At 38.4% G+C, this 25,858-nt stretch overlaps 1 protein-coding gene across 2 annotated transcripts in view; it reads right to left on the reverse strand.

The window, feature by feature from the left end:
• The window catches only part of Usp6nl (USP6 N-terminal like), a 101,586-nt gene that overhangs the window by 32,422 nt on the left and 43,306 nt on the right, over positions 1-25,858 (reverse strand). For both annotated transcript variants that reach the window (XM_048367390.1, XM_048367389.1), the window contains exons 3-5: positions 14,099-14,166; positions 12,385-12,467; positions 7,160-7,199 (exon numbers count right to left, since the gene is read on the reverse strand). In XM_048367390.1, the coding sequence (XP_048223347.1) occupies positions 7,160-7,199; positions 12,385-12,467; positions 14,099-14,166 (191 nt within the window). The remainder of the gene's footprint in view (positions 1-7,159; positions 7,200-12,384; positions 12,468-14,098; positions 14,167-25,858) is intronic.

Raw genomic sequence — 25,858 nt, forward strand, 5'->3', positions numbered from 1 at the left:
AACAACCCTGCAGCGATCTAGCAGGTCTCTTGCTATCTTTCATTTTTATGACTCAGAATTACCAAAGAATCACTTTAGGAAGTAGTCCTTTTTTAAAAAAAAGACTGTATTCTAATACTTATCATATATTTGGTTATTTTAAATGTTATATATTTTCACACAGCAAGTATAAAACACATACACAATTTAAAAAAAAAAAACATGAAGAATGTTTTTTCTTTCTTTCTTTCTTTTTTTTTCTTTTTTTGCCAGTCCTGGAGCTTGGGACTCGGGGCCTGAGCACTGTCCCTGGCTTCTTTTTGCTCAAGGCTAGCACTCTGCCACTTGAGCCACAGCGCCACTTCTGGCCTTTTTGAATATATGTGGTGCTGAGGAATTGAACCCAAGGCTTCATGTATACGAGGAAAGCATTCTTGCCACTAGGCCATATTCCCAGCCCCAATGCTTTTCTTTTCACACACATAAAGTTATGCCTTGGGAATGCTTCCAGGCTGTTGGATTTTAAAATTATTATACACCTATAGGTCAATCAAGCATAAATGTTAACTCCATAATGCTATCAGTTCAACTATACTAGATTTGAATGCACATGAAAAGTCTTCCTCTCCTTATCTATGAATCTGTAAGTCAAACTTTCTATCAAACATTAAAGCTAACTATTCTAACAACTACTTTGAAGTAAGAAATAACTGAAAATGTATGTAGCAAACAACGTGAACTGAAAGGCCCAGAAAAATATGCTAAAGAACAGTGAGCTGCCAAGGCACAGTAACACCAAGACAAAACCAGAGTGCGCACCCTAAACTATTTGCCACTTCCAACACACAATGTATTGTCATACTCTGACCAAGTTTTGATATTTAACTACCTGTAATGCTTTTCCTCATCATTTGGCAAAATTCTATGCATGCTCTCAAGATCCAATGTCTGGAACTCTCCCAAATGCCTCCATGTTCCAAGAAAAAAATCAACTGCTCCCTGGACATTTAATGGCCCGATTCAAACCTGAGTCTGCCCCTTACTGGTGGTTTCATCTGTGGCAAATTACTTCATGCTTTTATACCTTAGTTATATCATCTACAAAGTGAGAATTATGTTTATTGCCACAGCACCCAATACTTGTGTTCCAGCTGCTTAAGTGACCAAATTATATTATTATTATTAAGGAACAAGTTCTTTAACCACAGGGACTGTATTATTATATATCCATCTTTAAATTTCATCACTTAAAACACAGTTGTTACATAAGAAAATTTAAATAAACATTTAAAAATTAAACATAACTAAACAGATAGCACTCTGTGGTCCCAAAGTGAAGAAATAGGAAGGAGAATGAATATGAATAAGAATGCTACTTTTGATAGCAGTTTGGTCAAAGTAATATAGAAGTATAAAAAAAAACTAATTTTAATCTTGTCTCTTCTGTGCATAATACCAGAAATAGTATCATATCATCTTGTAGGCAAGTTGCCAAACTGCAGAATTACTAATGCTAGAAGCTTACATAAAACTGACTGGCCCATGGGGCTGGGGATTTGGCCTAGTGGCAAAGAGTGCTTGCCTCATATACATGAAGCCCTGGGTTCGATTCCCCAGCACCACATATACAGAAAACGACCAGGAGTGGTGCTGTAGCTCAAGTGACAGAGTGCTAGCCTTGAGCAAAAAGAAGCCAGGGACAGTGCTCAGGCCCTGAGTCCATCCAAGCCCGAGGACTGGCAAAAAAATGATAATAATAATAATAAATACACATTAAAAAAATGTACTAGTCTAAAAAAAGTTACATTTTGGTCTGGGAATATGGCCTAGTGGCAAGAGTGCTTGCCTCCTACACATGAAGCTCTTGGTTCGATTCCCCAGCACCACATATATGGAAAACGGCCAGAAGTGGCGCTGTGGCGCAAGTGGCAGAGTGCTAGCCTTGAGCACAAAGAAGCCAGGGACAGTGCTCAGGCCCTGAGTCCAAGGCCCAGGACTGGCAAAAAAAAAACTGACTGGCCTGGGTGCTGGTGGCTCATGCCTACAGTCCTAGCTACTCAGGAAGCTGAGATCTGAGGATGGAAGTTCAAAGCCAGCCCCGGTAGGAAAGTCAGTGAGATTATTATTTCCAGTTAACCAACAAAAAGCCAAAAGTGGAGCTGTGTCTCAAGTAACAGAGCACTAGCCTTAAGCAAAAAGCTCAAGGACAGTGCCTAGGACCTGCTTTCAAGCCCCAGGACAGACACAAAAAAACAAACAAAAAATCCTGACTTTTGATTTCATATAAAAACATGTTACTTTTCTATTTTGAAATATTTCAAGCCTACAGAAAATCTGAAAGAAGAGCACACTATACTTACGTGGATTTTATCAAGATCTAAACTTTTGACAGATTTTACTTAATTTGGTTATTTGAGGAAGTTTTAATGGAGTTAATCCATTAGAAAATCACAGACATGAACATATTTCTAAATATTTCCAAGACTGAATCACCTAAGAAAAAAACTATCACTCTTGTCATTATACCATTATTAGACCTAAGAAATTTAAAATTGGGTCATGATTATCTCAAATAGTTCATACACCAATTTCCTTCCTCGTTCCTCAATTTTAGGGTGAAAGGAAAGTACTAGGTTTTGAAGTCAGGGTCTTATGACTGTTAGGCAAATGGTCTATATGCCCAAGCAGTATCTCTAGATCACCAAAGGGTTTCCAGTGATCTTTTTTTTTTTTGGTGGTGGTTATATGGGATATATGGGATTCAATTTTGCATGGTACTTACTAGGATATCTTAATTTTAATTGACCTAAACAGTGCCTTTGCCCCTCTCTATCTTGGTCGATGCTGATAGGTTGAGTCCAGGCTGTACTATCTGCCTGTGTCTGACCAGCTCTTCCATCTAAATCAGTGGGCTTTCCCTCATTAATGTCTTTTTGCCATACCACATCACGATGCCATCATCATGATGCTAATCTGTACAACTCAGAATTATGTTACAGTCTGATCACTCAGCTAAGGTGGTATGTTCTCAACATACCACTTTTAACTTTGTGCTGGACCAGCTGAACAGTAACAACGGTTTCATTCATCACCCACACAGCTTGTCTTCTATCTGGCCCCAAATCCCTGTCACTATTCACATAATTAAGAATTCAAATTTTAAACCTATACATAACACAATACATGTATATATCTTAACTGGCCTTCTCTTCCAGAATTAGAAATCCAAGTCTTCAAATGCCTTTATGGCTCCTCTATTTGAATAATAGTGTAATAATAGCCCTTAAGACCCTTGCGATTCCCTGAGTTACAGGAGTGTCAGTTACTCGAATAAGGTGTCTCTGTGGGGGTTCCTGGACCAGCTCCACACTCCATCCTATTAAGAAGGTAATGGGGATAGAGTCCATTAATAACCAGTCATGCCCATATCATAAAGCCTCCATTAAAATCTCTCCATTATGGGTCTGGACATCTTCCAGATTGGTGAAAGCATGGAGGACACTGTACTCAAGGAAGACAGGGAAGCAATGCACTCCCCTATAACTTGTCATATGAACTTCAAACTTGGGTGTCCCTGAGCTGTTGGGACAGAGCCCTTCCATTAGGTCTGAAGTCAAATACAAGGAAGTCATGAGACTCCCCAATTTACAGCACAGGTGACAATCTAGGGCTTTTGATTAGTGTTTAATGTCTAGGGCAGTCTTGTGCCATCCATGAGATCTGTACTGGTTGGTGTCAGAACTGACTGCAATACAGCCAATCAGTGTCCACGGGGGAACTACTTGACAATATGGGGGAAACCCCAACACATATGGCAACCAGAAGTGTTCCACATTGTGTAAAGTGTGAAAATAGTTATATATATATATATATATATATATATATATATATGATCTTCCCCATCTCTTATAATGTTTTGGTCTTCCACGCAATTAGGATGCATGAGTGGGGATGAAGCGGACAGCCACCCATGCCTGTATCTCACCAGCAGAGGGCAGGAGAGGACAAGTGCAGGAAGGAACAGGTCTATTTTTACAGAACACCTCGACATTGGAAAAGTATGTGTCATGTTTATTTTGAGTAAGATTTCAAGCCATGTAAAATTAAAGTATAATTTTAAAAGAAATAAGTCCAGTGCTCTATATATCACACAAGATATTGTACTACATGAGGGAAGAAGAGAATTTATGAAAATGTAAAATTTCATATAAACTTTCCTCCTTATTAAGCTCAAAAAAGCTCAAATCAGTAATCAGTAAGCTCAAAAAAGCAATATAATCCATTATTAATATTTTTCTCTCCAGAGTAAATATAATAAGTATTTTTGTTTATTTGTTTAGCAAATGCTTGTCTGGGGGAACCCAAAACACTTTGCCAACATTACATTAATCCTCTCATGAGAGAGAATTATGATTCCTACTTTAGAGAATTGCTACAGCAGAAGCCATGCTCACTTGATTATAAGTTAGTACACCAGTCTTCCTAATAACAAAAAGTGCATTCGCCAAGGGTATGCTTTATAAAGACCATAGGCTTAACCAAAATTGGTTCCATTCTATTAAAAAAAAATATATATATATATATAAACATATGGACTGGGAATGTGGCTTAGTGGTAGAGTGCTTGCCTAGCATGCATGAAGCCCTGGGTTTGATTCCTCAGCACCACATAAACTGAAAAAAAAAAAAAAAGCCGGAAGTGGCACTGTAGCTCAAGTAGTAAAGTGCTAGCTTTGAGCATAAAGAAGCCAGGAAGAGTGTTTAGGCCCTGAGTTCAAGCCCTAGGACTGGCAATACACACACATACACACACACACACACACACACACACACACACACACACACACACACACACACACACACCCTTTTTTTTTAATTAGTTAACAGTGTGCCTACTTTAGCTAGGCAATCATAATACATGAACTTTTTTTTCTTCTTTATTGTTAACGTGAAGTACAGAAGGGTTACAGTTTCACATGTAAGGCAATGTGTACATTTCTTAATACATGAACTTAAATAGAAAAAGTGTAAGTCTACTAAGTCAACTCTATTTTTTTTTGTCAACTCTATTTTTTAAATAGCCAAAAGTAAAATAAGCAGGTTGGAACCTCAATTAGTAGCCTCAGAACCCTGCCCCAAAGAAATCTTACTTTAAAATAAATTCTTTTGCAACAATCGTTATTGTTTTTTGCAAGTCCTGGGCCTTGAACTCAGGGCCTGAGCACTGTCCCTGGCTTCTTTTTGCTCTGTCACTTGAGCCACAGTGCCACTTCTGGCCATTTTCTATATATGTGGTGCTGAGGAATCGAACCCAGGGCTTCATGTATACAAGGCAAGCACTCTTGCCACTAGGCCATATTCCCAGCCCGCAAAAATCTTTTTAAGTGAGTCAACTCATTATAAGCCTAACTTCACTGTGTCAGAGGGGTTTTATTGGATAGGTAAGTCTCAGAAACCAAAAACTGAAGTAAAACAGTTGCTTTCAAGAATGTATGTTCCACTAAGAAGAAAGTGTTTTTCTCAGTCAATAGCACAACTATTAAAAAAAAAAAAAGAAATTTGTTTGCAGGGATCTGTAAAATGGCAAGTTTGTCTACATCTCTTTAAAATGTTTTTTATTATCTTTAAGTAGTTGTACAAAGAAGTTCCCACTTAACAAAGCAGTTTATGAATACAAAGCTTCTTGATCAATGTCAATCCTTCCAACACTCTCACCCACCCCTCCTAGCCCTAATCCCTCCTCAATTTTCTTAATTTTGTATTTCATCATTCAGTACAGCATGGTTTAAAATTGATGACTATTCGCCTCTCTCTTCCTCTCTTCATTCAACTACCTTGCATCATGGGGTTTAATTTTGTTGGATTGTGAGTTAGCCTTTCTAAGGAGTTATACCACTTGAATATACCCATCCAAAACTGTTCTTATATATATATAGATTAATTCTAACTTTCACATGTGAGAGAAAATATGCATTCTTTTTCTTTCTGGATCTGACTGACTTCATTTAACATGATTTTTTCCAGATCTTTCCATTTCTTTGCAAGATGATGCAGTATCATTCTTCTTAATCTTAAAAGTTTTGCTACCATTCTGGTTTTCAGAATACTTTAATCTTAGAGAAAAATTTTAAAATACTTTTCATATTCCAATTTCAGCTGCTCTGCCTGATACTTAGCCCCAGATCATAGGATACACACAAGCAGAAAATTACTCCAGCTGACATCTCACTTTCACTGTGCAGACTTTTTGCCAGGGAAAGGGAGAAGGGAGAAGGGAGATGGGAGGAGGAAAGGCAAGAGAGGGAAGGAATGTTCTTTTGTTTGTTGGTTAGTTCCTGGTCCTGGGGCTGAACTCAGGACTTGAGCACAGTCCCTGAGCCTCTTTGTACTCAAGGCTAGTGCTCTACTACTAACAGTCACAGTGTTACTTCCAGTTTTCTGGTAGTTAATTGGAGATAAGAATCTTGTGGGGACTTTGCTGCCCAGGCTGGCTTCAAACCGCGATCCTCAGATCTCAACCTCCTGTGTGGCTAGAATAACAGGCCTGAGCCACTGGCTCCTGGCTTAGGAGGGAGGATTTGAGCAACTATACTGCTTCAACACCCCCCCTCTCACACTCACACACACACACACACACACACACACACACACAGTGTGGCCCCAGGCTCCCTGCTGTGTGGAGTCAGAAGTTGCTTTTGGGTTTTGTTTTTAGCCAACTAGTTTACCATGTCACTTAAAATTCTAAGGCTGCTATCTGACTATAGAAAATGTTCTACTTAGTGGGAACTTTATTTTTCTAAAGACCAGGAGCCATTAGAATGCTGCCCTTGGGCCAGAGGGAGCATGAAAATCACTTGTGATGCTTTTTGAAATCTGTCTGTCCAGGCTCCAGCCACAGAGGCTAATTTCACTAACAGGAGGGGTCTGCTGAGACCTGGGCTACCAGCCCAGAACGCAACTCTTTACTTTCAACTATTAGAATCTCATATACCCTCCTAGAACTATTTCACCATTAGTTTAATAACTTTCTTAAAAATCTTATCATTAGGGTCAAATTTTAACAAACACTGCACTTGTACTTGCATATTATACAGCACTCAAAAATCACAAAGTGGGAGAGCTTGTTCCTCTGGTAAAGGTAATTCAACAGTAGTGCCAAATAAACGAAGAAGTGGACTTACCCGTTCCACAGCTGCATTATGATAGGGGAGCTCCTCCTCACTGTAGAGAACAGTAACACAGGTGAGATCATGCAAGTAAGAGCAGACTTGAAAAGATATATACCTACAATGTACAGTGTTTAGCATCATAGGATTTGTATAAGCTTCCGAGTTACTCAAGAGGCAGAGACTTCTTGGAGATTCACTGGTACTACAGAAGTCAGCAAGATCCTATCTCCAAATATCAGCAAAATGCCTCAATGGAGGTAAGAGCTCAAATGGTAAAATGCTTAGTACTGGTACAAAAATAATAAATAATTTTTTTCTAAATTCAGATTCAACCTAGGCAAAATTTATAACTGATAGACTTTTCAGTCCTTTTAATCAAGACAGATAATCTTGAAAAAAAAAACTTTTTTCTGACACTCATATTTATTTATTTATACAGTCATGGTAAACTAGTCTGTTAAAACCTATAAATAAAAAAATTCTAATAAGTAGTTAAACATCTTGGTACTAATTTTTTTCTTCCCTATTTTTGGTACAATTTCCTCTTGATTCTCCTATTAATAACTTGTGATCTAAAAGTATAATTTATTATCATCCAAATACCAGGCATTCTTAGTTGAACAGAATAGCAGTGGCTATTTTTGATTAACATGTTTCAAGTTTTCCAACTTCTTAAGCAAGCTCAATTTTTTTTTCTATCCTGAAGTTGAAGGTCCATCACAGGCACACAAACTGGTGTTGATGCCCCACTGCCGAGAGCAAAACAAAGACTGCTATTCCAGGATCAAGCCAGGCTAGTTTGGCCACAGCTTTAATATGTATTGCGAAATCTGTTATAAAACCAAACTAGCAGGGCTGGGGATATGGCCTAGTGGCAAGAGTGATTGCCTCACATACATGAAGCCTGGGTTCAATTCCCCAGTACCACATATACAGAAAATGGCCAGAAGTGGCATTGCAGCTCAAGTGGCAGAGTGCTAGCCTTGAGCAAAAAGAAGCCAGGGACCGTGCTCAGGCCCTGAATCCAAGGCCCAGGACTGGCAAAAAAATAAACAAAAAAATAAATAAATAAAATAAAACCAAGCTAGCTGTTTGTTAATAATTGTCAATCCTTCTTTATATATTAAAGTAATTTAGGTTTCTAGAAGTGTGATTAGATATGAGTGAGCTAAGTAGCTTTCACAGAAATCTACAAACTTATTATCTTTTTTAAAAAATAATTTCATTGTACTGATGTGATGTCAGTGCAGAACCAAAAACGAATGTACAAATAACTAGCATAAGAGAAATAAATGCTCTTTTGATCAAAGTGCGACAGAGAGCAGTATCTAAAGGCCTATGTCAAGTGATTTTGTTCTGTAGTGAAACAAATTCTTCTCCACAGTGACAGGCAATAAGAGCCACTAGCAACTATCTCTGGAGAAGGTGTTTTACTAAAATTAGGCATTGTAACAAAAGAACAATGACTTTATAAAAAGTTTAAAAAGCTTTCTATTACACTAAAATACATTTCCACATCTCATTATTTTCATTTGTACTACCTGCTGAAGGAAAGTATCATGGAGTAATAAATTTTTTTTTTCCTATGATAGTATGAGAACTGGCACCAACCTACTCATTTTGAAGGAAGTGGTAAGGCTTGGCTATCAGTATATATATTTCAGTAGAAGTAGTCATTTCAAACTGTATCCTCTTTAGATTCTGCCCCTGCCCTCCCCCCTCCATTGCCTAATGAAAAAAAATTAAGAAGGCAGCAACAGGCAATATATTATAGTATTTAGAATACATGCTCTTCTACGAGACTTCAAGGTCCACACTCAGATCTGACAGTCACTGTCAATATAACTTGGGGTTATTACTTGACCTCTGTGTTTTATCATCTAAAAACAGAGAGAGAGACAGACAGACAGACAGACAGACAGACAGACAGACAGAGACAGAGACAGTGAGAGACAGAGACAGAGACAGAGGAGAGCGCACAAACACTGTCCCAAATAGCTTTTGAGGGGAGTAAGTGAACTAATGATGTAAAGATGTAAACGGGTTAGGATCGTGTCTGACACACAGTACTATTTCTGAGATATCTTACTGACATTTCCCCACTAAACCTAGCAAGCACTAAGATAAAAAATATATATATATGAATTACCTGATTTGAACACTTGGATTGCCAAACACATCTAAAAGCTTGGGCCAGCCAGACCTTTTGTTTCTAAGGCCCAGCTCAAGTTGTTTCAAGTAGTAAGAAAATGTAGGTAACTAGCGATCCTGTTGGAATGCACAAAATTTTCACATGCCCTTTATGCTACATTGGGCCATTATGTCATAAAAACACAATCATAGTGGTTAAGTCCCATCAGAAAAATTTGGGAAAGACAAAGTAAACTGAGTAGTATCCCAATGTCTGAAGAACAATCTAGTATTGGACTCAGCAATATTTTTAAAAGAAATTTCTGAAATTTTAATAGGCAGACAAATTTGAGACCTGCTCATCTGAACAGTTTAATGCTCAAATTGTCCTTCAAAACTTCATTTACGTATTATATACACTAATCCACACAAATGTGCCAATGAACTCCCGTTATACTTATAGCCATCTGATTGCTTAAACTTGAGAATAGGCTGAATAGCACAAGAAATACCAAGTAATAAGAATACTGCTGAAGGTATCCCAATATTAAGACTTCAAGTTACACTACAGAGCCACAGTAACAAAAACAGCCTGGTGCTGGTATAAAATAGGCCCAAAGACCAATGGAAGAACATAAAAGATCTACAAATACAACTACACACAGCCAACCAATTTTCAACAAAGGGGCCAAAAACATACAATGAAGAAAGGGACAGCCTTTACAATAAATAGTGATGGAAAAACTGGGTAACCACCTCCAGGAGACTGAATCTAGATCTCTACCTCTCAATCTGTACAAAGCTCAAAACAAGATGTGAAGCTTTCAATCTACTACAGGAAAATGGAACTATGGAAGATACAGGCCCAGCTACACTTCTCAGGAACAGAACTTGAGATGGACAGAGGATGTGAGTACGAATTGGCCAATGGTGTCACAGCAGATTAAAAACTTCCTGCACAGTAAAAGAAACCAGCACCAGAATCAAGAGATAAGCCACAGAATGCAGAAAAAATGTCACTAACTACTCAATATATAAAAGATTAATGTCTAAAAAATACAGCAAACCAAAAAAATTAAACAGTAAGAGAACAAATAATTCTATCAACAACTGAACAAACTGGACAATACTCACAAGAAGAAACACAAATGACTAAATGGCACATGTTCGATATCCTTAGCCACAAAGAGGATGTAAATCAAAACCACACCAAGATTCCCTCTCACACCAGTCACAGTGGCCACCATGGAGAAAACAAACAATAGATCCTGGAAAGGATGAGTTGCTGAGAATGTAAACTAGTGTAGCCTCTATGGAAATGAGGATGGAGGTGCTCAAAAGACTATAGACCTTCCTTATGACCTCACATACCACGACTGGGCATATATCTGACGGAGAGTAAATCATATACCAGAAAGACACCTGTACACATTCATGTTTATTGAAACACTGCTCACAACAACCAAGTGATAGAATCAACCAAGGTACCCAGTAACAGATGAATGGATATCACACACACAACACACACACACCAAGTTGAATATTACATAACCACAAAGAAAACTGAAGTCATGTAATTTGCAGGAAATTGGATATAATTAGAGAATAGCATACTACTAGGTGAGGCCAACTATGCTCAAAAAACAAAATACCACATTTTCATTCATAGACTCTGCCATGAGAAGTTTAAACTGGTGGGGAAGACAAAGGAGACTGAATTCTGTCAAAATAGGTTATTTGCAACTATGACAGTAAAACAAAGAAACCTGCTGGGAATGCTAGTTGGGGGAGCAAGGTTGAGATTGACTGGAATGCAGTATAAACCTGTGAAGATGTAATAGTGAACCCCCCCCCCCCACATAACTAATATAAACTAATAACTAATGCAAGTAAGGGGATTTAAGAGAGCTAGTCTTAGCTGTTAGTCTAGTGAAGTTCAAAGTCTTCTGATTATAACTCGCCAGGAAAAAATTTAGATACACAGTGCTATTATGAGGCCTAACATTAACATCTTATACAAATCCAGAACCTAATAAAACACTCTTACATTTTATTTCTCCAAAACCTCAATACTCTTAAAATATAGAGATAGTGTGTTGATTCATAGTTTTGAATCATGAAGGGGTTAAGCAACCAAAGACCAGGAAAGCACAAGTACAGCAAACATTCATTTACTAATTCCCGTATCTGTTTGTTTGCTTTATCCTCACCAAAACAGAATACAACAAAATAACTACTAAATACATTAATACACACTAAAAAATAACAAAACCAGACCTGCAGAGGGAAGAAAGAAGTCTGAATATGGTAGTTACTGCTATGAATTATACAAGAAGTTTACTTTCCTTTCAAATGGAATCATAGGGCTGGGAATATGGCTAGTGGTAGAGTGCTTGCCTCATAAAGTGGAATCATAGTGTACATAAAAATTCCTGCTTTTTCCTATCTAAAATAAATATAACCAGAAAAGTATATCTGAATGAAAAATTTAGTTAATTCCTAAATTGTCTGGAATCAAACAAGTATAGAAATGAACAGAAGTCTAGACCCTGCGGGAATCTGAGTAAACAATATCAAGACCAGAACAAGAGATTCACATCATCTCAGAGGATGTTTTATAATACTGATTTCCTTTCTATTAGTCTGGCCTCTCTCAACTCTTCAGATGATAGTCTCAAAATTGATGGAATTAATTTTGAGAAGAAGTATCATGAACACACTTACAACTATATAGACGAATAGCTTTTCTTTTCATTGCTCATTTTTAGGCTGCCTAACACTTATAGTCTAATAATTATTTTTAAATGTTTATATAAAATTGAATGTTTTATAATTTTTAAAATATAAATTTAATTCTGCAAAATATTACTACTTCTCATTTGCTGCACTTAATATTCTTACCAAATTAAAAAATACTAAAGACTGTGTTCCTATTTTCATTTTAATGATAGAAGCATAACATGCCAGCAATTTAGTGCCAATAAAATATAATGTAATATTATTACAGAATCTCATTCACAAAAACCCTACTAAAAGTAAAGATAAAATGATGTGTTACCATAAAAACATTGCCATAAAAAAATTAGCTTTTGCTCCATGTGACTTACTGTAAAAAGCCAAATCTATCAGTGACTTTGTAAACGAGGTAGTCAGCATCTTCCCAAGGCTCGATCTCTGCACCTTCTCGTCCCTAATGATATAGAAAAGAGGGGTATTGAGTACGGAGGCGTGAACTGAGGACACTGTGCTTGTTACGCAGGCACTCTACTGCGTCAGCCATACAGACAGCCCTTTTTGCTGCTCTGGTTATTTTGAGATATGGGTGATTTCTGCCCTGGCTAGCCTAGACCATATTTTCCTATTTGAGCTTCCTGCCACAGCTAGGACAATACATACCACTCAGGGTTTTTCCATTAAAATATGTCCGTGAAAAATTTTTGCCCAGGCAAAGCTTGAACCACAATCCTACCAATCTCAGCCTCTTTAGTAGTTACAATTACAGACATGGACCACCAGTACCCAGACAATGGTTCCGATTTGCATTTGTCCCATGGCAGTGAATGTTTAACATTTTTTCATGTGATTACTACGCTACAGTTGGCCTGGTGGTTCACACCTGCAGTCTGAACAACAAGGAGGCTAAAGCAGGAGGGGCTGACATGACAGTTTGAGACCAATCTGGTCTACAGAGCATAGCGAAGCCAGCCTGTACTGCATAGCAAGACCCTGCTTCTAAAAAAAAACAAGCAAGGAGGCTGGGAATATGGCCTAGTGGTAGACTGAAGCCCTGGGTTTGATTCCTTAGTACCACATGTATAAAGCAAGAAAAGGAAATGCAATCATGGAAAACTGTCCTGACTAATCAGCTTAAAAAGCAACTCTGAGAGCATAGCTATTCTGTGGAATACCACTTATATATCTCCCTGGAAGCAGTGTATGGTCTAGGTGGCTTCCTCCCCCACCCCCCCCCACAATGCCATGCTCCTGTTACTATCACAAATAAAACTTTTAAATATATAATTATATGCAAGTGATGGAAGTGTAAACTGTGACATTTATAACCAACTGCTATGACTCACTACAAAACTCAGAAGGTAGGATAATAAGATATGAAAGCCATCAACAATTGCGATTTTTCTAGATCATCAAAATAGATTCTATGCTATCACAAGGAGAAAATGCTAAGGAAAGTTACATATAAATGTACAAATATAAAATCTAAGATACACAGTAAGTTTATAATAGCACATATTAACTAAGTATACAGTAGGAATTCTATACTCAAATATTCATTAGATACCTAGTATGGGCCAGAAAATGTTCGAAATATGTAGGATACAAGAGTAAATCAAACAATAAACTCTTGATCAAGAGTTTATATTCTAGGAAACAGAGCAGACAATAAACAAAGTAAGATATGGATGCGTATATGTTAGTATTAGAGTAAAAAATAACAAGGATACAGAGAGCAAGGGGGTAGAAAAGAGTGGCAAGGGAGAACATCTGAGTCTCACTACGAAGGTGGTAGCTGAGTAAAGATCTGCAGGAAGTGAGGCACTGAGCATCATGAAGTCCAGGACTCAAGTGTTTCCAGCAGGAGGAACCAGCCAGAGCAAAGGCCCTGAGGCAGGAATGGGCCGGGGTTAGAGTAGCAAAAAGGGAGGGAAAGGATATGAAGATGAAGAGAAAAAAGATGAGCTCAATGTTCCTATGAAGTAAACAAACGGCTTCTGTAATTTCAGCTCTCCAAAAAGCAAATCCCTTTCTATTTATGTGGTTTTCCTAATAAAACGAACTCCAAGAGTAAATATGGATACTTACTCTGTCATATTTAGCAACTATTTCAGCTCGTTCCTGGGCAAGTTTGAGTGCTACATCCTGGTCCGAATCTGTGGAGAGATCAAATTTAAATGTGCTATTATTCAAAGAGTCAAAGTTATTCATAAAACTAAGGTAAAATAAATAAAAATAAAACAAAAAAAGATACTGCCTAAAATGAAAAATAAGCAAAATCAAATACACTTGGAAGGATGAGTTATATACAACTTCACAATCTCAATCTATCTACCACTTCAATATTATCTATGAATTCAAGAGAAAGCAAATTTATTAACACAGCAAAAGACTTCTGAACATAATAAACCTAAGCCCTCAAAAATCAATCTTGACTCTAGTCAAGACACAGAAAGACGAACTAAAGTAGAAACTAAAATTGACAGTTCTGTTTTCAGACAAAAATCTACTGGAGGGCCAGGAGTTTGGCCTCGTGGTAGAAGTGCTTGCCTAGCATGCAAGAAGCCCTGGGTTCAATTCCTCGGTACCTCATACACAGAAAAGGCTGCAAGTGGTGCTGTGGCTCAAGTGGTAGAGTGCCAGCCTTGAGCAATACAAGCTCAAGGACAGTGCCCAAGCCCTGAGGAGTTCAAGCCCCAGGACTGCATATATATGCAGAACACCATTTAAAAAAAAAAAAAAAACACTTTAAAAGGTGGGGAAGGACAATACGAACAGTCAGTCCTAGTTTCTAAGCATTGCTGCTTACTCTCCTAAGTGCCCTTTACTTTTTCTTTACTAAATGGTTTCTTTGTAAGAGGAGGGAAGGGAGGGGCTTTTAAAATTAGGATAATTTATGCACAAAACAAACTAGCACAAATATACTATTATGCTACATGATGAAAATAAGTCTTCATTTAGCCTTTCAAGTTCTTTTTACTAGTTGCCTTAACTACTGTAACAACCTTACAGCTGGTCTCAGTGCCTTCAATTTTACATGTGTACATAAGCACATAAAGCATGTCACATGCACACATGCCTTCTTCATTAATATGGGGTCTTTCAAAAACACAAATCTGACAAGTTGAGAGCATAACATGAAATAGTACCATATATAAAAAGGCCTATCTACAAATTGTACAAAAAGCATCTCTGACCAAGAAGAAAAAGCAGTGTTCTAGCAGAAAACCAGGCAAATACGATCAGCAAGAAAAAACAAAAGGAACACGGGCAGCCACTACATTGGCATTGCTTACTAAATGCCTGGTGGAGACGGCAGACACTGCCAGAGTCCTTCACCAGTCCCACAACCATACAAGACATCCATCAATCCTGATGAGCTTCAGAGATCTCAAGCAACTTATGCAATGGCACAAAGCAGATGCAAAGCAAAGCTAGGAGGCAAATCCAGCAGTTTTGACTCTATAGCCCATATTTTAACCACTATTTTATAAAAATGACTGCTAAAAAAAGAAAAAAAAACACTTCAAGTTAAAGGTGGCACAGGAACATATGCTTTTACATCCATTTTTTTTATTAAATGCTAATAAATCACAATGTAAGGATTTCTGAATCCTCCTTCTTCAAACGCCCAGTGTTTTGGTTGCACAGGTGTCCAGATTGAAGATCTGGTTACCAGTTGGTAACACAATTGAGAGGTGATTGGATTATGAGAGCATCAACCTAATCAATTAGTCCATCTGACCTGGGCTATTTAGGAGGTATGGCCTATTTGGGAGAAACAGGCCACTAGGGCACATGCCTTTGAAGGCATCTTGTCAGAAGACCCTTCCCTCCTAAAAGAATATTTCTTTCCCGCCACACCCTTTGCAATGGTGTTCTACCACAGAAAGGGAGCCAGCCCACCATGAGTTTGATGAGACCCTTAAAACTGAACCAAAGTACATCTTCCCTTCTAAATTGTTTACCTCAGATACTTTGTTACAGTGAGGGAGGGATGACTAACACACACAGGAAACAGTGGTTTCCCAATGAAAGTGAGTTGAGTGGGATTAAAACATCGGAGTGAAAGTAGAGAGGAGTATGTGTGGCAGAGGTAAGAAAAGGATTGGACTGCCAAACCTCCATTCTGCAGAACCAGAAACCAATGTAGAACGCACATAGGCATGTTTGCTAGTACACAGTGGAAATGGGAAGACATCTGGCCAGGTAGTACAGAGCTCACTTCCAAGGAGGAAGAGCCAGCTGCTTTCAGAACAAGTCATGCAGACTGCTGAATCCTTATGCCAAGTGCAGCTCTGATTAAAAAATCAACTTCATTAGTAACTAAAGAAATAAAAAGTTTACAGTATCACTTGACATATCTGTTTTCAGACTCACTGAAAAAAAAGCACTGATGATACTTGCTGACAACAGCATGGGAAATTTGCAGTTCCTTACACTAAAGATAAACACAGGAATGTTCAAGCTCTTTTTGGAAAGCAACTGGATAATATGTAGCAAAATCTTTCAAAGTAGGCATATCCTTTATGGAACATTCTACTGTCCAATATCTAGCAATGAGATAATCACACAAAAACAAAATGAGCAAAATGAGAACTTATTTTTTTTTAATGGAAGGGGAGGGACAGGGATGTTTTTGTCACTACCCAGTATAAAATGTTTATATACTTCCATTTACTATGCTAATAATGTGTAAATAGAATGATTCAATATAACAACAAGGTGGGGTGCTGGTGGCTCAGGCATGTAATCCTAACTACTCAGGAGGCTGAGATCTGATGATCGTGGTTCAAAGCCAGATGGGGTAGGAAAGTCCACAAGATTCTTATCTCCAATTAACTACCTAAAAGCTGGAAGTGGAGTTGTGGCTCAAGTGGTGGGGAACTACTAAATATCAATCCCCAGGACCAGCACTTAAAAAGAAAGTTTAAGTTATGTAATAAAAATACATACTAGTCATTCAGATTTTCAAAATTAACTAATTCAGACAGAAGTCGGAGATAATTAACCTATTTATATGCATTTCATTATCCTTATGAGCCTTTGTCAATTTCCTTGTTTCACTCTAACGTCCAGCTTTAAAATATTATGCTCACCTTGCTATAGAAAGCAAATAAGTGGAAGTTGAATTCAAGTCAGGGAATTTGACCTTTTAATAAACTACAAGTCTATTGCCAGAGATGCCAAACAGCAATTTCTTTGGTGCTTAGGCCAAATTAATAGATAATATTCTCTTAAGATATATTAGTCCCTTGGAGCCTCACATTTCTAACAATGAAAAGTTTGAAACTTAAAGGCAAGACTAGAAATGGTATGGAGCTGGGAGGTGAAGATGACAAGCATCCCAAGAAAACGTCTTTGGCAAATCCCAAGTACAAACCTTAGCCCAAATGATCAGCCTAGAGAAAAGAAAACTACTAAATAATAGAAGTGATTTTGTGGGGCTGGGAATATGGCCTAGTGGCAAGAGTGCTTGCCTCATACACATGAAGCCCTGGGTTCAATTCCCCAGCACCACATATATAGAAAATAGCCAGAAGTGGCGCTGTGGCTCAGTGGCAAAATGCTAGCCTTGAGCAAAAAGAAGCCAGAGACAGTGTTCAGGCCGGAGTTCAAGCCCCAGGACTGGCCAAAAAATAAAAAAATAAAATAATAGCATGTAGAGAAATATGTGGAATAATTAAATACAGGCCTCCCTTAACATCACCAAATGTTAGTTTAATATCTGCTAGTTTTATACAAGAATAAACCTCAGCACAAAATTTACACAACAACTGACAACTGAGAAGCAGTTTAAAAGTGGACAGGACTATGACACTTGCAATTCCATTTAATTCCCACAAAACAAATGTCAAGAGTCAAGAGTCCACCAGAATTACACTCTTTTTATGAGTACAATGCATCTTGATGAACAAACCCTGCTTAACATTACCAAACTAAGAACAAATTTCACTCAATTAAATTTCAATACTATAAAACAAAACTGACAGCAGACCATTTTTCCCTATGGTATAATTTGACAGACAGAAAACAGTATCAACCTCAAAAGTACTTTACCATTTGTCTGGCCTTGGGACTGGGCAGTGGCTTCGGTTCTCATAGAAAAACCTATCTATTCCACACTTTCATGACTATGTTAGGCAACCCAGTGCACCAACACTGTATGTGGAGCCTGCAACTAACAGAAACAGAAAAAAAGGGGAAGTGGTTCTACTTTAACTATTTGTGAAATAAGCACAAGAAAAAAGTTTGAGATGCATTCTTTCTCAAAAAAAAAAAAACACCTTACAGTGGTTACACAGGCTATAGACATGGAACAAAGATAGTATTTGTTGTACATGAAAACATGTCTTTCAGGCTAGATCCCAGCTATGAGCCATACCAGCCTACACCCTGCATTCCATCTAATAACAAGCAGGGGCTTTAAACAAGCAGCTTCTTATCAGCTTGACAAGTAGCCACATTCTTAGTATTTTTAAATAAAACTTATCATGAACAAAAAAGTCATTTAAATAATTAAACCAAACCTAAGCAGAAGACATATATTCTCCTCAACTACATTATACATCGTGTGTGTGTGTGTGAGGAGAGGGAGGGAGAGAGGGAGAGAAGGGGGGGAGGGAGAGGGGGAGAGAGAGAGAGAGAGAGAGAGAGAGAGAGAGAGAGAGAGAGAGAGAGAGAGAGAGAGTGTACTGGGGCTTCAATTCAGGGTTTGGGCACTGTTCATGTGGTTTTTTTTGCTTAAGGCTGGTGCTCCACCATTTGAACCACAGCTCCACTTCTGGCTTTTTTGTGTGGTTTATTGGAGATAAAAGTCTGAAAGTGTTTCCTGTCTGGGCTGGCTTTTGAATGGCAATCTTAAAACCTTAGCTTCCTGAATAACAGGATTATAGGCATTAGCCACCAGTGTCTAGCTTAATATAATTTTTTTTTATAAATTTTAATGTGAAAACTTCAGACACTGATTCAGGCAGCACATACATGCTACTGAAGTGGCTTTGGTCTTAAAGCATTACATAACTATGAGACATGTGTCTCATGAAACAATATGTATAAGCACTATATAGGGTAGCACTACGAAATTTTTATTCTATTTTATTTAGTCTTTCCTTCTCATTGTTTTTCTTAAATGGACAGGGAACTACAATTTGGAGACCATGATAGGGACATAACTATAAATTACACTGGACACATGTGAATTTAGTCCATGCTTGCTTGGGTTAAGTCATTTGTATCATTAAGCAGAAATAAAAATCATAGAGAAAGTGAAATTTTTCAAGTCATACCAAGGTCTGAAATCAAACTGGCATTAAACCTGTTATCATCTACAAGGTAATGAAGCATTATTTTCAAAGTTCTGAGAAAAAAATTATCTGTGGGGTCAACCTGCCCATGTGATAGTATGAATGCAGAGTTCAGGCTGGTTTCAATGCATCCGTGAATAAATCTGCCCTTAACCTTTTTCACAACCACAAAGTATTCTATAAAGTATTACCATCATTTATTGAACCAATTCTCTCTTGGAAATGTGAGCCAGGGAAAACTGAGATACATTCTAACATACATTGGAAACTGAAGATGAAGTATCATGAAGCAAACAGCTTAACAGGCAAGATAAACAGTGAGGAAGTAGTAGGCCTCTTAACAGGCAAGGAAAAAAGTGAGCAAGTAGGCCAGGCTAGCCTGAATCCTGGCTATTCAGGAGACTGAGATCCTTGGATCCTTGGATGAAGCCAAGGGAGGACAGAAAAGTCTGTGAGACATTTCATTTCCAATTAACCATCAACCAGCTGCAAGTCAAGTGTGGCTCCAGCGAGGAGCATGGACTTGAGGGAGAAAGTCAAGTGAGAACAGAAGGCCTGAGCTCAGGCCCAGCATGCTCTCTTGCTCTTGTTCTTTATATCTCCCTCTCCTACACACACACACACACACACACACACACACACACACGAAACTACCAGTAAACAGAACCAGAGTGAAGCAAGCTTATTAACAAACGCTTTAGCGTAAGAAAAATAAAACAGTCTCCCCTTGAAGCAGCTTTGAGCTTCAATTTCTGATGTCTATTTCCTGTTTAATGGTAACAAATGTTCTGTTCTTCCTGAAATAATTTAAATCATTATGTTCTTAACGGTAAGGTTCACCAGAAAGGAAACCAACCACATGGTTCAGGAGAAAGAAATTTATTGGAGGGAAAGCAAACTGCCAGCCCATACAAGATAGAGGTGCAGGGAGACAGAGAGGGAGGAAGAAGAGAAAAAGAAAAGGAAAGAGACTAGGAGAGAAAAGCAGAGTAGGGACTCAACACAGGCAGATTATTTAGGGAAAGGTAGGAGGTATGGCCAGGTGGATTGGATGTGATCTCAGAGAAGGAGGTGGTAACTGCCTCCTGTTGTGCTAGTTACCTAGGTAACTCAGGTACTGGGGCGCAGGTACTGGGGCGCAGGTACTGGGGCGCAGGTACGGGGTGCATCTGCATGGAGATCTCCCGGGGGTGGACTTTACATTCCAGCCTTTTAATAATTATGAAAAAGGGTGCTGACTCTCTCTGGCTACTTCCTGCTGGCAAGGGGCATCGACATTAGGGGTAAAAGGTGGAGATGTGGCCCCTCCGGGAGAAGACAAACAGCAGCTGTCCCTTGGTGGCAGAAGCCTGTCCTTGAATGAAGCCTGGAAGAAGTCTCATGAGGCAGGGGCTGGAACTTAGTAGGAATTGACCACAAATACTTGTCAAAGTTCTTTCTCTAAAACCACCTGCGTTTCCCTTTGGCTTGTGAAGTAGATCAAACCCAGAATGGCTAGCCTTTTGGAGGGAACCTAGAGGGGAGGTGCCTGGAACCCAGCCTGCATCGCACCCTCTAGAGAACAAGCCAAAAGGTTGGACCATTGAGACTGATTTTCTAGCCTATGAGGCGTTTTGACTTTATGGAGTACTCTGGTGACGACATAGGAGCCCAATAAGGATGGGGGGGAGGGGTGTCTACAAGGATATAGAGTCAAATTCTTGATTCAGGCATCCCTGAAATTAGAACAGACTGGCCAAAAAGGCATAAAGGGTCCCTCTGGCGTGGTCAGTCAGAGGACCTGTAGATGGGAGTCACTCACCGGACTTAGGAGGTGGTGTGGTAGATGCGTAGCCAGCAATGGGAAAGGCAAGAAGTCCAAAGTGAGGTTCCTCGGGCTTTGGGTAGTTTGGTCCAAGGAGGGGCAATCAAGGAGGCGGATTAAACCTCAAAAGAGCAGAGGGAGGAGGGGATCCAGCGACTCCTGACTGTCCCCTCCTGAGTCTTCCAGAAAGCAAACAAAGCCTGCCACATGGAGAAAGGAGTTTATTGGGGGGAAAGCAAACTGCCAGCCCATACAAGATGGAGGTGCGGGGAGACAGAGGGGAGGAAGAAGAGAAAAACAGAGAAAAGGAAAGAGAGAAAGGTAGAAAGAGAGGGTGAAAGAGTAAAGGGAAGAGCATGGGGACTCCTGTTGAGCCCGATTAAATAGGGAAAGGTGGGAGGTATGGCCAGGTGGATTGGATGTGACCTCAGAGGAGGAGGAGGTAACTGCCCAGGTGTGCCAGTTACCTAGGTAACTCAGGTATTTGGCACAGGCTTAAACAGGTAGGGGGCATCTGCATGGAGCCCTCCCAGGGGTGGACCTTACACTTACATCTTAGTGTCTTAATTCTATCTCATTTATCCCATAAAACTCAACAGAATGTCGAAGTAAGGGTTTATCATACTATGAACAATGCTATATCAAGAATACAGACTACTTTAAATGTTAAAAAAAAATACAGTTAGGCATCAGTGCTAAAAGTTTCGGTTTTTATTTTGCTGTGTTCTGGGTCAAAGGCTAGAATGCCCAAGTACAGTGAAACCAACAAACATTAACAAACCAAGGTAGACAGTGCCTCAACAGCAAGAGAACCTGAAGCACTACTTAGTTTGATTGGTGGTTCTGTGCAAGATGGAACATGAACACCTTACCCTGAGATAGCTTATTCTGAAACCACAGCCTGGGCTATCCCAAGGCAGATTTCAGTTGGTGGTGCTATGAGAAGAACTGGTTCCATATGTCCTCCTGCCCCTGTATTTCCCTCTCCACTAGGTCATCCATAATCAAATGCCCACCCCACTTCCCTCTCTCACAATGGTTAACCCCATGCTAAACAACCGTATTTTCAAAAAGTGCACAACCTCAACAACTACAACACCCCACACATTTATTTCCTTCTTTTTTCTCCAACTAATGTGTTACTCTGAGAAAATCATTTGATTTTTCTTCCTTTTGTTGCTCTTTGGGGCAACAACTATGAAAGATCCTAATTAAAGCTACAAAGAAATAGTACAAATACCAATTACAGTGACAAACATTTGTCATCCTAGCACTCAATAGGCAGAGGTAGGAAGTTGGTTTGTGAATTTGAGGACAGCCTGTGCCACACAGTACAACTTCCAAAATCAGACAAGTAACTCCTCTACTTATGTGTAAGATGACTCACAGAGGATACAAAGTGATGTAATAATAAGTACCATTACTGCTGATGAGAAACATTCAACTAAGTAGAATATGAGTGCAATTCCCACATTTGGGGGCAGGGTTGAATGACACACTGACTACAGATACTTAGAACCAAGACAAAAAATATGAGTCATTTTACTCACTTCAACTTGTCTATAGCTGCTGATAAACTCAAGATTACACCTTAGCTGCTCTTCCAGTAGTATGACTGCTTTAAAAGGGGTCACAGATTGGTTGCTAACAACTCTTTATTTGTAGATGTTTTATAAACTGCTTATATGTACCAAATACTGGGCTGAGCATTTAGCCTGCATAATCTCAACCCTCACACCAACCTACTAGCCATCTCCAATTTACATATGGAGGGACAGAGGTGTGGAGAGTTAAGTAATTTAGGTCTTATAGGAAGTAAGCTGCAGAATAGGACATAAAAGCCAGGGCATCCACTTCAAAGCCATATTTGTAACTTTCTGTTACAAATCAGCCTTCTGTTGAAGTATAAATTGGTAATCATCTTGCAGCTGTTTTATAATTAGTTCTTACATTTCTTTCTTTAGAAACAAATCTGTGACTCCTAAAAATTCTTGAGTTATATTTTCTGGTAAAGTCCAACCTCATGAAGCTGTTCATCATTTGTGCAAAATAGAAAATGAATGGTGTTCTTCAAATCACAAGCAATTAAACCCCTCTATTATGCCCCTTCCCACCCCCCACCCCCATCCCGCTGCTAGTACTGGGTTAATTTAAACTCAGTGCTTGTTGAGAGGCTTTTTTTGCTCTTGGCTAATGCTCTACTACTTGAACCACACCTTAAGCCCACCATTTTGCTGATTAGAGAAGTAGTCTGGTAGATTTTCCTACCCAGACTAGCTTCAAACTGCCTCAAATCCTAAGTAGACAAGATTTCAGGCATGGGGGCTGGGAATATGGCCTAGTGGCAAGAGTGCTTGCCTCACAAACATGAAGCCCTGGGTTCGATTCTCCAGCACCACATACATAGAAAATGGCTAGAAGTGGCACTGTGGCTCAAGTGGCAGAGTGCTAGCCTTGAGCAAAAAGAAGCCAGGGACAGTGCTGAGGCCCTGAGTCCAAGGCCCAAGAGTGGCAAAAAATAAATTAATTAATTAACAAATTAATTAAAATGTAGTTTTAAAAAATTACAGGCATGAACCACTGGGTACCTGACTTTTTCTACTTTAAGTTGTGTATTATTAGGATAATCATGGGCAATGACAAGCAACTGTAAAAATTTGACACATTAATCACTAAATGGACATTAAAGTTAACATTTTAAAATGCTTATTGCTCTTAGTTGACACTAAATCAATTGCCTTCACAATTAATGTCCATGATATAAAAAAGAGCTTGCTGAACCTACTTCATTTCACAACTCGTGTCCTAGGATATTCAGAAATGTAAGCATGTGTAGTTATATCCCTGACAAAAGCAGTCTGTGTTGCTGCTGTTTCTATTTTTTGTTTTTGAGGCAAGCGTCTGACTTGTGCTCCTCGGCCTGAGCAATCATGTCCAGCTATAGATTCTTACAGAACAGAAAATCAAACAGAAGACACACAAGAGACTTCAAAGACTGCGTACCTAGCTAATAAGTAACTAACCCCACAGTATAGCAGATCCCATTTTCTAACCAGGATTAACTTCTCTTTAAATAAAGTATGTTGTTTAAAAGCTGAGCTGTGCAAAAGTAAGAGGTAACTATTACCCTGGAGTAACAACTGACCATAAGCCTATTGAAAGCCAACAGTCCACCACTGTGATATAGTAAGTTCAAGTACTCATATCACACTGAAAAAATACTAAGTCTCCTAAGTTCCAGGCACAGTAGCACAATACTCTCACAACATACAACTGCTTTCAACACACATCACCTAATAAATTATATATAAATAACATATTTAAATAACATTTAAAAATTATGTTATTTATACGTATAAATAACATACATAAATATCATAATAAGGTATTCCTTATGTTCTCTTACTACTATTATGTTCATAATGCTGTGCTTGCATGGCTTGTATAATAAGTCAAATTTACTTTACGTAGCAAATACTAAGAATACTATATAAACACGAAGTCAATCATCAAGAGATGAGATGAATTAAGAGCCTGGCTCAAAAATAAAAGCTAGCATTTATTCTATATAATCCAAACTTGTTAATATTATCTCATTTAATCTTTCACTTCAAAACTATGAGGTAGTGTATTGGAACTAGGGAATGGAAAGGAAATACCAAAATCGAGAGATAAAGGATAAAAAGACAAACCATCGCAATAGCGATACTTAAAAAGCCAATTGGGGGGAAAGGTAACTGGGGAGGGAGGAGATGGGGGAAAAATGAGGGAGGAGGTAACAAGTTGGATAAGAAATGTACTTGCCTTGCATATGAAAACTGTAACTTCTCTGTATTTCACTTTAACAATAAAGAAGGAAAAAAAACATGAGGTAGAAAATCTCACAAACTTACCAATTCGCCACTCCATCTTGAGATGTTCTAATTATTATCAGAAATGTCTTTTTAGTCCTAAGCAAAATTAGGCTTTCCACATGACAGGCCTATAAATATAAATCACTGGCATATTCACACTGTTCAACACATGACATTTACTAAAGTCCACTCTGAAATTTGACTCCCCAAATTTAACACGACACCTCAGAAAAGGTCTAATATGAGAAAAGCAAACTAGTATCTTCTTATATACATTTTCTCTATAATGTTATTATTACACGATGTTCTCTGAATAGCAGCCCTGTCTGGTTATTACTGATATGCTTCTCAAGGTAGTTTTTAAAATCCTATTTCACAGTATTCAAATGCCTATTCATTTGCACTTGATCTTTCTTGATACTTTTTGAGAAATCTAATACTTTTTCATTACTTTTTGGTTGTTAGCCTTTTCTCCCACCTACAATTAAAACTTTTTAAATGCAAACTCAAAAAGCACCTTGAGTGCTACTTTTTTGTGTGTATATTCCTTTGTTTTTTCTTCTCACTAAGAAGAGCAATTACTGCAGAATTTCTTCTACTGGTCAAGTCTTCCTTTTGCTGTGACTATAATCAAGTACACATTTATTCTAATATATTGCTAAGATATTTTCCTAAAGATAATCATATATCACTAGTAGGATATAGACCTTCCTTTATAAATACAAATTCTAAGAAACTATCATCAAATCCACTTTACTTCCAAGTACTTCGTTATTAGCTCAAATTACCTCTAAAAAGAAGTTCTATTCCTAAAGCCTCCTAAAATACATATTAACCAGTGAGATCACAAAATGGATTTGTGCATATTTTTTAAAGCTCTGTT

The sequence above is a fragment of the Perognathus longimembris genome, chromosome 18, assembly GCF_023159225.1.
Source record: "Perognathus longimembris pacificus isolate PPM17 chromosome 18, ASM2315922v1, whole genome shotgun sequence".
In the NCBI taxonomy this organism is placed as follows: Eukaryota; Metazoa; Chordata; class Mammalia; order Rodentia; family Heteromyidae; genus Perognathus; species Perognathus longimembris.